This window comes from Lissotriton vulgaris, unplaced genomic scaffold, assembly GCF_964263255.1.
Source record: "Lissotriton vulgaris unplaced genomic scaffold, aLisVul1.2 SCAFFOLD_3290, whole genome shotgun sequence".
Taxonomy (NCBI): domain Eukaryota; kingdom Metazoa; phylum Chordata; class Amphibia; order Caudata; family Salamandridae; genus Lissotriton; species Lissotriton vulgaris.
The window spans coordinates 99,876-114,082 of record NW_028248366.1 but is presented as its reverse complement, the minus strand read 5'-3'; the positions used below and the strand labels follow the sequence as shown (position 1 = coordinate 114,082).

Genomic DNA, 14,207 nt, shown 5'->3' with positions numbered 1-14,207 from the left:
CAAGTTTAAGGGCTTCTATAATTCTTTTGGTGTTCGGTTTCAGCTGTTTCTTGTTTTTATTTGAAGTATCTTTTTTCAAATCCTGATGAAATTAAAATCCCCTCCTACGATAAGCTGCCCCGGGGCCCCCCTCAAAAACTCATTAATGTTGGCTAGACTTGATGTATTGTTCGAAACCGGACCATAGTAATTTACAAAATTCTAAATTTTCCCATGTAGCCTAGCCACTACCCATAGCCATCTCCCCTGTGGATCTCTCTGAACTTGTAAGAATTCCCAGGATAATTTTCTCAAAAAATAAATGGCAACTCCTCTCAGGGCTAACACCGCTGATGCAAAAAATACATGAGATAAAAACCAAGGTAAAAATAATTTAGGAGCAATCGACTTTAAATGTGTCTCCTGAAGGAACACCACTTGAGGATTAAAAGATATCAACCATTTTATAAGGGCGCCGTATTTTTGTTTGTTTAAAATTCTATTAGCTTTACTAGATAGGATATTACATTTGTTAGTTTCCATCAAGGTTTCTAATCGCTAAATAAAACTTAAGATTTTAAATAAGTAATATCTGTAACTTTTGCTCTTACTCTTTTTACTGCAATTGACCTAATCCACCAGACCCTCCCCAGTCCACCCTGCCCTCCCTGCCCCCCCAGAAAAAAAAGCCCCCACCAGAATGTGGAAGAACACGTACCACCCAGGCTAACCACATTCCACCACCGCTTTAACCTGGGTGTCATGTTATTACACCCGAAGGATCTTACCCCTGACCCCCTCAGCAATTCTCAATTTTATCAAACATTAATGAGGCATGCAGGCAAACATACGATCTAAGTGAAAAACCGCAAATTATAATCAGATCATAAATTAGGAAACATCTCAACCTCCCGGGAGCGGGGGCAAGAGAGACTAACCCACCTAACCCCCCAATTTATAACAATAACAATGACTAGTAGATTACATCAAGCAGAACCTTCTCGGCCCTGGAACCCTGTGAGGTCTCTTTTAACAATTCCTGGGCTTCATCCAAATCATAGAACATAAAAAATGTGCCCTTAACCAGGACTCTCAATTTTGACTGCTGAGCAATGGAAGCCTGTGCCCCATTTGCTTAGAATAGATGGAGGTTCTTCACAAATTCCTTTCTCCTTCGTGCCGCCACAGCAGTCATATCGGAAAAAATGCGACATTTTACTTTTCCGTTCACAACAAACTGTCTCTCTTCAATTGCCTTAAACAGTATTCTCTCTTTTACACGATAGTCTGCCAAATTCAATAATATAGTCCGTGGCATCATAGAAATGGGAAACGGATGGGCATGAACACGATGAGCTCTTGTAATGGTGAGATCACCTTCAACCTCTGGAATAACCCTTTGCTTGATGAACGAGTTGACCCACTGGAGGGTTTGGGACCCCTCAATTCCTTCCGGTATTCCTATTATCCGGAGATTGGACCTCCGAGAAAGATTTTCTAGCTCCTCCAATTTGTTCTCAAGAGCATGCTTGTCTCTGGCAACCACTTTGTTTTCTCCCATTTCAATAGACATCTGGTCTTCTAGAGCTGAAATCCTAGCTTCTGCCTCCTGGAGTTTGATTGGGAAACTTGACATTGTCTTTTCAATTTTCCCCAATCGATGTTGGAGAGAAGCAAGTTCAGCTTTCTGAGTTCTCTTCAGCTCGCGGACTTCTTCCAAGTTTAAATTAAGCATGTCTTTAACACTAAGCCTGCGGCGCTATGGCTCCTGAAGATTCCTTAGATTACTTAGAAGATTTTATGGCTTGGTTGAAGCTGGAGCCTGGAGTGGGAGATTGCAGCGTTGCTTTTTTCAGAAATAATGTAAATTGCTTGGCTTCTTTTATCTCTTTCGCCTTTTTGGGCCCTTTGGCACCTGCATTAACCTGTGGAGATACAGCTGATGATGCTGCAACTGTGTTCTTGTCTGCCAAGCGAACCGTCCCAGTGTGTTCTGAAGTTGCGACGAAGGACAGCTCCTCCTCTTCCGAGTTCTCAAGTGTGGTATCCAATTTGAGCAGACAAGGAGCATTGTCCTTACTAGCCAGACAGGCTAGCTCTTTAGCCTCCTTTGCATGAGCTCGGCGAGTTTTAACCTTTAGGCGGGCATTGAGCAGCTTTCCCATTCTGATTTCTGCACCTCTGAACCCCTTACAGCTTACAGCGGATAAGGATGGGAGCTCCCATTCACTCTTAACCTGACGAGCAACGGCTGTACCTAGCGCTACCAGGCTCCGCCCATACACGGACGTATCTGCCCGTTGTACTCAGCAATTCCAGATGCCCTCATCTGCGGCGATTCCGTGCACCCGTACATCGGGTTGGAATTATCACCGGTTCTTCGACTCCACGCAACGCGTTTTAAGCCCTGAAGAGTCACAGGTAGCGACCTGCTGACGAAACACGTGTCGGCTGGCGTTGGTTCTTTTTCAAGAACATTCCTACATAAAATAACCCTCATCAAACTACCGGTGTAGACTAAACTATATTTTCAATTTTGTATCAACTGTGTACTATATGTGTCTGGGGATGAGTTTTTAACTCATTTTCTATTCAGGGGTTTGGGTCCTCCTCTGACCTGGCTGCACCGTCAAGCACTTGTTTTTCGTTTTCCTTTAAACCCTGCACTGTTACCTGCCCGAGTGCCACTTACCTGCTATTCCATAAACCCTCGCAAAAAACCAAGAAACAAAATTAGGTTTGTGTTAATCGTCTGATAGATACCAGCTGGGAATCCTTTCTTCTGCACCTTTGTTCTATTACTGCAGCCAATTCATGCACTATATATTACAGTGTATAACATGTCTGAAATCCATTTGTTTTTATCTTATGGTTATGTTTTCTTTAGATGTGTGCAATCAATGAATGCTGCTGAGAGTACAATATTGCTCTATTGATTTGATGCTATACATCCATGTTTTCAAACTATCCATAAATACATATAGCATCATCCTTTGTCTGATGATGGTAAGAGTTGCTAATAGGGTTAAGCATTAGAAAGCAATTCGGCCCCTCACCTCTAGCATCTTTAGTCTGACGGACTCACAGAAATGGACCGTCTCCCCCTAAAGCTTCATGGACAATTTGACGCTAACCTCATTTTAAAAATTCAATAGGTCCCTCATTCCATCTACTTATGGTTGCTAAGCCCACCACCACTGCTGAGCATACTTCATGCCTGCCGTCCTCAAGTGCCTTTGATAATAAAGTAATCTAACTGCCTACTACACAGTTCATGGATATCCAATAGCCCTTGGTCTTTGTGTTGCCTCCAACAAAGGATTTTATCTGCTGCATTTACATTCTTTACCCCATAGAATTAAATATACATTCTGTAGCAGCTATTTTTCAGCGAAACGTATTACTGTAGGGGCACATTTGTTGATAGGATACCTTGTCTATACGGACATACTGGTATTAACAGATAATCCCTATTTATTTAAGTGCACCCTTTAGGGACAGTGTAAAGTGGAATTTAATAGATAGTGGCAACTGTAAGGTTGCCTCTTTCAATGCCATTCAAACTGAAATTTCCACATCTATCATGTAAAGACATAGGGCTTATACATATTCTAAGTGCCAAGCAAAACAACACTCCAAAGCAAGCATTTTCAATCACAGACATAAACATATGATCTGCCTTTTCAGGTACAGCCTATGGCCCCTACATAATGACATTCTGAAATGAAATATCTTAATTATTCTATTCCCAGACAATTTCATAGCTTCCTGGTCATTGGCCCTCCTCTTAATTTCATGATCATCATTGATTTTTTAGGTTTTATTAATACTAGTTGTCCTAGTGACACCCCAAAGTACTCCACAACAGCTAGGTTAGCAATGAATAAATGCATTTTTTTTATTTCTTTATGGCTTTTGTGCTGTATTATTTTTGCCAAACTTGGAGCACTACACATCCCAATTCAACGGAAGAGCAGTGATGATGATAGCACAGTCAATGCCACTGCTTGTGTAAGGTATAGCAGGAATGGGGAGTGCACTTGTCACTTTAAATTTGAAAAGGGAGTAAGACAGGGGTGTTTCCTCTCCCGTTTCTTTTTTCTATCTATACGAACGGGGTCGAGTCCTCCCTGTCTGCCCTCTCACTGGACATGCCCAAATTCGATCAAACCTTCCTCCCGATCCTGGCATACGGTGGGGACTTGGTACTGATGGCTAGATCGGGGTTGGCCTTACAAAAATTAATCAAAGCTTATTCCATCTATGGCCTCCTTCGATCTAAAAGTTAATTAATCCAAATCATTTATAATTGTGGCCGGAGCAACTCGAGGTGAGAAACATCCCACTTTCAGCTGGCAGGTAAGAAAATCGAGGTGGTTGACTCCTTTTCATATCTTGGAGTGCTTATTGATAATGATAACTCATGGTCTAAATTAGTGAAAACAAGAGGCTATGGTATGCAAAGTAGCCTTAATACTGTCAAGAGATTTGCAAAAAAGCTGGGAGGAAGCCCACTGGGTGCAACTAAAAATATTTATTTAGCTAAAACAAAGTCGGCCGTAACATATGCGGAAGGTGTTTGGGGGATGGTTATTGCTGCTTTGTTACAGCAAATGGAAGACTCCGTGTCTTTACCCCAATCAACCCCAAACTACATTTTACATCTTGAATTGGGGCTTCCCTGTTTGAGTGACACAATAAGGTTTGCCCCAGTCCTCCTGTGGTTCTCAATATGGCAGAGAACTAAGATGGACCTAAACCAAACTATCATTACGGAATGCTGTAGCCTAGATCACTACAAAAGGATTAGGTGGCTAAATTACATGGAGACTGAATTGAACGCTCTAGGCCTGGTAAAGGTTTTTCAGGACCCTGATTCCTGTAAAGAGGTTACCAAGAAATGGATAATGGATTTATATACCCTAAGATTAAAATATGTCCGAAGGAAAAAAAAAACGTATCCATCATTCCTCCATTGCATACGATCTGGTTCCATTAATATCAGGAGAAGTTTTTCATTATTTATCTTGTATAAATAATTCGCAGCATAGATTTATTTTATTGCGCTTCCAACTGAATATAATTCTGTTACTCCTGGGATACCCACAAATAAATATATATGAACAGATCTTGCTCCCTGCCCTTGCAACAACTATGCCATCCAGTCAGACATACATATCATATTATTCTGTAAAAATTATTCAGAGGAAAGGAAAACATTTATACTTCCAATCCTGAGGCACCATAATTTTAGGCAATGCCTGGTCGCCATGTATTTTCTAAAGGCCTTACTGGACCCATTTGTAAGTTTTTGTGTCACTTCATTTTTATGGGCCTGTTTTAGGAAGAGGAAAAAGGTGGGTCACATCCTAGTAGTAATATGCAACTTTAATTATCAACTGTTTTTAAAATAATTTTAATGGTCTAACTTGGATCACTGCAAATGTGTTCAATACTCATTTTAACTCTGTATATACATATATTTATTGGTCTGGAAATGTGTGCTTTTATGGTCTGTTTATAAAAGATCGAATAAAGCTGTGTAACTGACTGACTGAAAGCCTAGTCAATATAGGTCATAGTTTAAAAGCTTAATGTAAAAGTAAGTAGTTTACAACAATGTTGTTTGGAATCCGCGCAGCAGCTCATAGTATATGAAGTGCTGGGTAGTGAAATAAGAAACAAAAGATCCTGTTGTAAATGCTGATGAATATTTGAGTACATTTTTATGTTTCTCTGCAGAGAAGTGAAATACAATTTAATCTACATTTACAGCAATTCAAAACATATTTAAGATCCACATCATCTTAACTTTTAGGTGGAACATTGCATATGCTTTATCACTGATTTAAATACACGTTCATTTTAATAATTGTTTTGAGTTTAATATATCTGTATCAGTGTAATGAAACTTACTTCAAACTGGAATCTAAAGTCTACTTTTTAACCAATTAGAATGCAGCCGAGCCTGAAATGGAGGCCGTAAAGGTTGAATCTACTGTACAGGCGTGTGCTCCCACTAAAGATGAAAGCAAAAGCCAAAGTATTGATGACAAAGCAAAGAAATCCAAAGCAGAAGACAACAAGCCCCCCAAACCCAAGCTAATGACATTTTTCAAGCAACTGGTAAGCTGAGAACATCATCGTCATCCTCCTCATCACAATATAAAAGTAAATTTTGAGCTACAGTCCAAAAAACAGTGTCAAGAACTGATATGTTTCTATTAATTGTGCACCGGTGAAAAGTAGGAATGGCACTTTGGGTAGATTTTCTAACACTTGCATGGATACTCGTGGGGCACAACAATTTTGTTCTGCACTCACAAGCTTTTTATAATATATTGCTAATCAATATTATGTTTTGTGTTGTGTTGCGCTATGCAAGCTCTTGCTGAATACTTTGTAAAGCCACCCCTTTTCCTGTCTGTTGCCAAACATACATCACAATTTCATATGTTATCAGAACCACGGCTGACTTAATGGGCTCCATAGATCATACCTGAGCAGGTCATTATTGCAATCTTAGTCAATACTTTGCAAATATGTTTGAATGTTTAAGACTTATGCCTTAATTTCCCCAGATTCATTTCAAACTATCAGTCCCATGGACTTGCATTATTTATAGAATCCTTGTCTAAACACAATATAACAATATACGTTTTGCCATTCTTAGTTTATATTCAGCTCAGTCCACTGCTCAAACACATAGCTCATATTTTGGCATATCTTTTTGTCCATATTTCCTTAGTAATGCTTCAAGGAACAGAACACTTTGTAAATTGTAAATTTATACTTGTATAGCACACTACTTACCCGCAACGGTCTCAAGGCGCTTGTATGAATATCGCTGTGGAACCCGTCCTGGCTTTCCCTGTGAGGCGTCCACTCCTGGGCGCCCCCAGGGTGAAGGCCAGGCATCCTTAGCGTTGTGGGGGCCGTTGTGGAGATTAAGCAAGCTATTGCCCAGAGTTGCAGAGTGGGACTCCATGATTAGAATAGGCACCGAGGCGAGAATTATCAGGTCCGTGGAATTTTTGAGCCCAAGACCCACCGAGGCGGGGAATCGAACCCTGGTCCCGGGCTTGACCTCTACTTCAGGGTCTGCCGCTCTAACCATTGAGCCACACTTCTCCACTTCTCCACTTGTCACTCTTAACGCCTTTACCACAGTGGCAATTCCGCTGGGGTGCGGACGTTCTAAAGGCCGTTCGGGGCTGCATCGACTAACGGTCGTTTGCAGCATCAGGTAGGGAGTGCTCCCGTCTTCCAACGGCCAACGGGATCACGGAAGGGGTTAAGCAGACATGTACATGGTTCAGCTTGGGGAACTACAATAGACCATGTGCTGTTAAATTGAGGCTTGGTCAAAGGGCACATCATCTATTCAGGGAACGTATAGCTATGATCTTACCTATGAGTTCTTTTCATCCTGGGGCCACTTGTCTGGCTTATGTGTGTACAACTAAATTTGTATTGTTCAAATGTATGTTGGTATTTTAGAATGTCATTGCTTGTATGGGTGTAATATAATAATATCATAGTCAGAAATATTGTTTGACATGCGAGGTCCTAAATATCATTTACAAAAATATCGTCCTACTGAGTGTGGAATTTCTATTACTATTTTTAACCGGGCAATATTTATGTTGACTATATTTAGCACACAAGATTTATTTCAGACGATGTACAAACTACAATATTCTGGTGCTACACTCTTCAAATGTATGCATTCCAAGACTGTAGAATCCATTCTAAAAATGTGTAAATCTACACTCATAGGTTTACAAGTACATTTGTAGTATACAGATGCATATTTTTCATTCTCAAAATACTATTTATGGGAAGCTATGACAGTAGGAACTTGAGGATTTACACATGGGTAAATATACATGGTTTAAATTTATGCATCAGATTTTTTTTAAAGTTTTTATTTTTGGGAAAACTATTTTTCTCTGAGGAAACAAAACATCTTCCCCAAGAATGGAATGGAATGGGAAGATCATTTGTATAGCGCAATAGCTACCCTAAGGCGTCCTAGCGCTGTAGACAGACGCGTGTGGATGAGAGGTAGGGGCCTAGTCAGAGTTGGTAAATAGCAGGGTTTTTAGCTTTTTGCGGAAAGTCAGTAGGTTAGGTTCAGATCGCAGGGGGACGGGTAGGGAATTCCAGAGTTTGGCTGAGTTGTAGGAGAATGAACATCCCCCGCATCTGGCTCTCTTGATCCAGGGTAGTGTAATAAGGTAGGAGGAGGATGATCTGAGCTGTCTGTCAGGGTGGTAGGGGGTGATCAGGGGGTGATTGATAGTGGCACCTGTTTTCCAGAAGGCTCGATGGGCGATACACATGCAAGTGTATCACCCCCAAGTTTGTGGTGTTCATGGTATTTCCACCCAATATGTGCATTTAGCCCTACCTTTGACAGAAGCAAACGTTTGGCCTGATCCTGGTTAGGTGTGGACAATTTAAATGTTGGTGTATATCCACAATTATGTGAAACTGTGGGAAGGCACAGATTTTACATTGATTTTACACATATTCTGAAATTTCCACTTCTCAAATTTGTGAGTAGATGTAATCCAACGTATTATTATGTTATTAAGACATCAAACTACATACATTTATTACATTTGCAAGTGTACATTTATGTCTCATCAATTTCAAACTTAGGTGCACAAATAGTTTTGTGGCATCTCCCAGCATCCATCCCTCCTCTCTTACTCAAGAAACCCAAGGCAGACCCCACAGAACTTTCGGCCCATCTCCCTGAGGTCATCGAGAAAACAGTCAACAAACAACTGACCTGCTACCTCGAGGAGAACAGCATCCTAGACCCGTCCCAGTCTGGGTTCCGCAGCACCTCAAGCACCAAAACCGCCCTCATCGCCGCCACCGATGACATCAGGGCCCTGGTAGACAATAGAGATACAGCGGCCCTCATCCTCCTGGACCTGTCAGCCGCCTTCGACACAGTCTGACACCGCACACTACTATCACGCCTCCACGATGCCAGGATCTAAGAGAAACCCCTGGACTGGACCACATCCCTCCTCTCCAGCAGAACACAGAGTGTCCACCTCCCCCCCTTCCGCTCCGATGCCACCGAGATCATCTGCGGCATACACCAGGGCTCAGCCCGATGCTGTTTAACATTTACATGGCACCCCTCACTCACGCCACCCGTCAGCACGACCTCAATATCATTTCCTAGGCCGATGACACCCAGCTGATCCTCTCCCTCACCAAAGACCCCCACAACGCCAAAACCAACCTCAACGAAGGAATGAAGGCCGTCGCCGAATGGATGAGGAACTGCCGGCTGAAGCTGAACTCGGACGAGACGGAGATCCTCATTCTCGGCTCCACCCCTTCAGCCTGGGACTACTCCTGGTGGCCGGCCGCACTTGGAACAGCCCCAACACCCACCGACCACGCACGCAACCTAGGTGTCATCCTCAACTCAACTTCTCCATGACTAAGCAGGTAAACACGTATCCTCCTCCTGCTTACACACCCTCTGTATGCTCTGCAGGATCTACAAGTGGATCCCCACCGATACGAGAAGAACTGTCACCCAGGCTCTCGTCAGCAGCAGGTTGGCCTACGGAAACGCACTCTATGCAGGAGCTTCGGCTAAACTCCTGAGACGGCTGTAACGTATCCAGAACGCCTCTGCACGTCTGATCCTCAACATCCCCCGCCGCAGCGACATCACACCCCACCTGAGAGACCTGCACTGGCTCCCTATCAACTAGAGGATAACCTTCAAGCACCTCACCCATGCACACAAAGCACTCCACAACACCGGGCCAGCGTACCTCAACAGACGACTCAGCTTCTATACCCCCACCTGCCAGCTCCGCTCCACCGGCCTTGCCCTCGCCACAGTCCCCCGCATCCAAAGAGCTACTTCCAGCAGCAGATCTTTCTCCCACCTTGCCGCCAAGACCTGGAAACCCTCCCCACCCACCTATGGCAGACCAAGACCTATTGACCTTCAGAAGACTCCTCAAGACCTGGCTCTTCGAGAAGTAGTAGCGCCCCGTACCCCCGGGCACCTTGAGACCCCCACGGGTAAGTAGAGTTCTTTACAAATGATATGATTGATTGATTAATAGATTGATTGATTGATTGATTGATTGATTGATTGATTGATTGATTGATTGATTGAGTAACCCTGGTCCCCAGCCCACCCACATATACAAAGCCACCGTCCTCCGTCCCTGAAAACTAGACAACCGAGCAAATGCTCCTGCACCACCGCACTGCATTCTACGGTAGGACTGTTCTTTTGCACCAGTTGCACCATCTCTTGCACCTGCACGACCACAATTATGCCTCAAAGCATCAAGCTAACCCCTTGCCACAACACACCAAAAGTGATACATTGACTTTACTGCCTACTCCTTAACACACACTCCACGTGCAAGCATTCCACCAAACTATGGGACCTCCTCGCCACCCTCACATCTGACATTGTCTTCCTCACCAAGGCCTTGCCCAGCCCATAACTGCACCAGACATTTCCATTGCAATCCCCCACTGATAAAAAATCACTCACCAGGATTGCACCAACAAGTCAGGAGGAGAAATAACCATCATCCATATAGAACCATGCATTGCACCATCACCACCCAAAACACCACCACCCTCATGGAACACCTCGACTTCAAGCTCAACAGTGACGGCAAGACAATCATCAGACGCACCCGTACATAGTGACCTCCAGGCCCATGCTTCAACTTCTGCTACACTATTGTGGACTAAATTGCAACCCTAGTCTTAGACTCCAAGGCTACATTTTCCTGGGTGACTTAAATTTTTACATCAATGACCCCAATGACAACAACACGACACAGCTCCTGGACAGTATGAATAACCTCAGAGTGACCCTGATCATCCACTACCTAATGCACAACCCAGGACCCACACTGGACACCATCTTCACCTCCAGCAACTGCATCAAAAACAGTCACATCACAGAACTCACATGAATCGACCACTCCATTGTCCACTTCAGCATCACCAGTCCCCACACGGCCACCCACACTATGGACAGCACCCAATTTCGAAGGTGGACAAAATTTCAACAACCCGCTGGACTGGCGTCCCCAATACCTCCAACCTCGCTACTGCTACCAGTACCAACCTCAAACAAGGAAATAAGAACTTAAATGCCGGATCACCAACTGTTCCAGCAACATTCCCCCATCAGTGAGAAACAACCAAGGAAAACCCTCCAAAAAGAACTCAGAACAGTGAAATGAAACAGTAAAAAGGCGATGACCAGATAGTGAACCAGCTAGGACACTTCCAACAGGGCAGCCTTCAAGACCTCCATCAACTTCTACCACCACCTACTGAGGGAAACAAAGAAGACATACCTATCTGCATGCCTCAAAACCAGTTGCTACAACAGCAGGAAACTATTCAACATTCTTAATAAACTCTCTAACCCTGCAGCGAGAGAAAAGAACTTCACACCCTCACAAGAGCTGTGCGACAACCATGCAGACTACTTCCATCACAAGATTGCAACTAAATACAGAAACTTTGAACACCAACCTACACCTATGGACTTTTACGACAGATACGCTACCACCGCAACCAACACAATCCACAACTGACCACTTGGAACATCCTGTCCACACACGACATCACCTCAACCATAAAATTCATCCACTCCACCTCCTTCCGAACCAGCTTCGGTAGCAATCACAGCACAGAGACTGCTCTGATCGCAGCCACCAATGACATCCAAACCCTCCTCAACTGAGGAGAAACAGCAGCTCTGATACTCCTTGACTTCTCAGCAGCCTTCGACACTGTATCCCACCACACGCTCATCAAAAGAGTCCACCACATTGGCATCAAAGGGGACACGTTCAGATGAATCACCTCCTTCCTTACCGGTAGAACCCACAGGCTGCACCTCCCACCTTTACCCTCCCAATCCAAGAATATCGTGTGTGGTGTCCTCCCAGGGCACAACATCAGATCCCATGGTCTCAACATAATTTCCTAAGCAGACAACAGCCAACTCATCCTCTCACTCTCCTACGAACTTACCACCACCAGGACCAACTTCCACAGCCGACGGAATGAAGAACAACTGTTTGCAGCTGAACACGGACAAAATGAAAGTATTGATGTTCGGCAATAACAGCAACACATGGAATGGGACCTTCACTCACTCGCTCCGATTATGCCAGGAACCTTGGAATAATCAACAGCAAGAAGCTCACCATGAAATCACAGATCAACTCTGTCTCCTCCGCTGGCTTCCTTACTCTCCGCCTGCTACATAAGATCTTCAAGTGGCTACCCCCGCACACAAGACACATCACCAGCTGACTGGACTGCGGCAACTATCTCTATGTAAACATTGCGACACACCTCCTACAGAAACTTCAAACTTACAGAACGTCGCAGCCAGACTCGTCCTCGAACTTGCCCAATGAACCCACATCACACCCCTCCTCAGGCAATACACCTGCTCCCTGTACAGAAGAGATGCCAATTCAAGCTGATGACCCACACACACTAATCTCTACACAACCAAGGACCCACCTACTTTAACCACCACCTGAACGTCCACCAACCGTCGAAAAGAGTACTCTCTGCCTTTTAGTTTCCCACATTTCCCGCATCTACCGAAGCAGAATTGGAGGCCGCGCCTTCTCCCACATCACAGCAAAGACCCGGAACAACCTTCACCCTCCCCCCCCAGTACCATCACTTCAATTCGGAAATCAGAAGGGCCCTCAAGATTTGGCTGTGCAAATGAGCCCCCAGGACATGCAAGCGCATGGATACCCTATAGGTGATTAGCTGCACTTTACAAATCCCGAGTGATTGATTGATATGTGGTCATAATGTAAAACTCATTTTGATGTAAGCTATGTAGAAGTATTTTTAAGTTGAACTGTGGACTTATTTTATGTGCTTGTAACACCGAGGTGAGCTTATGAGCAGGTATTCTATTCATGTTTATGTAAAACAAAGCAGCAGTGAATTTCCAGGGCAAATAATTCTTCAAAATTATAAGACAGAGAATACTATATCACTTTGAGAAATGAATGAATACATATTTCACATGGTACTTTCACTAAATGTTATAAAGACATAGGAATGTCTCATGTCGCTCATTATAAATACATAGGAATGGCTCATGTCTTTTATTAAAGCATCTAAAATGACAGAACTCCGAGACAACCTGAGGGCAAGAAGTAATGTGCCTCTCTCGAGTGCTTCTCTGGCCCTCCAGGTACAGACGGTTGAAGTCAGGGTGTCTTTGTTAGACCTGTCCTTTGCAATTGTGTGCTGAATGGAAACAGCTTATCCTGGTATTGGCAGACCCGCAAAATAACTGACACCATATTTAACTTTTTTTTCTGTTGAACAGTATGTGCATTTGGTTTTAATACATTTTATTGTTTAAAGGCTAAAAACCCAACTTGAAAAATTCTCAGTGATAGTGGGTTATTTAGAGTTTGGCACATGCCAATCCCAGCTGTGGGATTTTATCATATCCGGTCATTTCAAAAAACTGCATGAACATGGCTTTTACTAGGTGCCGGTAGTTAATGAGTCAATCGTAATCGATGCCTATGTTTTTTTAGCTTCACTCAGTATATATCAGAAGCAGTGATCATTGGCTTCCTCTTCATGTTCATGAGCTCTGCTATCTACGGCTCATGCATTACCTGTGATAATTTCTTTGTTAAGTTATACACTGTTAACAATGCAATGTCAGGAGAAACAAGGCATGAATCCTTCTGTGTTTGTGATCTGCACTGAACTGATGATAATATCACTCAAAATGCTACAATAGTGTCAGAATAGTATCACAAATTCATTGTTATATAGGTTCTCCCACTTCCCCAAATCATTTGTTAACTTTATTGGTAGATCTCCAAGGGTTCACCCAAGGATAAAGGTATAGCCCTTATTAACAGGAAATATGGACTCAGACATTTTTTACCACCTGCTCTGAAATTGTATCACTGCATTCACTTGTCCATGAATGTGCTTGGCACGAATTCTTCTATGCTTAGGTTGGTTAATGTTTTACAGCCTTGTACTATTCATATTACATTCCACAGCAAGAACAAGATGTATATCAGCTCATAGAAATTCTCAGCCACTTCACCAGATTCTTTTCAATACATCAGGCCTGTCGACTTGCATTATTCATAGAATCCTTATCTAAACAGAATGTGCCAGCATTG

The 14,207-nt window shown here is 43.3% G+C and overlaps 1 protein-coding gene across 1 annotated transcript in view; it reads left to right on the top strand.

Moving 5' to 3' along the window:
* The window catches only part of LOC147664133 (breast carcinoma-amplified sequence 1 homolog), a gene marked incomplete at its 5' end in the record, with an annotated part of 194,160 nt that overhangs the window by 137,646 nt on the left and 42,307 nt on the right, over window positions 1–14,207 (top strand). Inside the window, one exon of the mRNA XM_086949959.1 lies at window positions 5,935–6,105. Coding sequence (XP_086806085.1) covers window positions 5,935–6,105 — 171 coding nt within the window. The remainder of the gene's footprint in view (window positions 1–5,934; window positions 6,106–14,207) is intronic.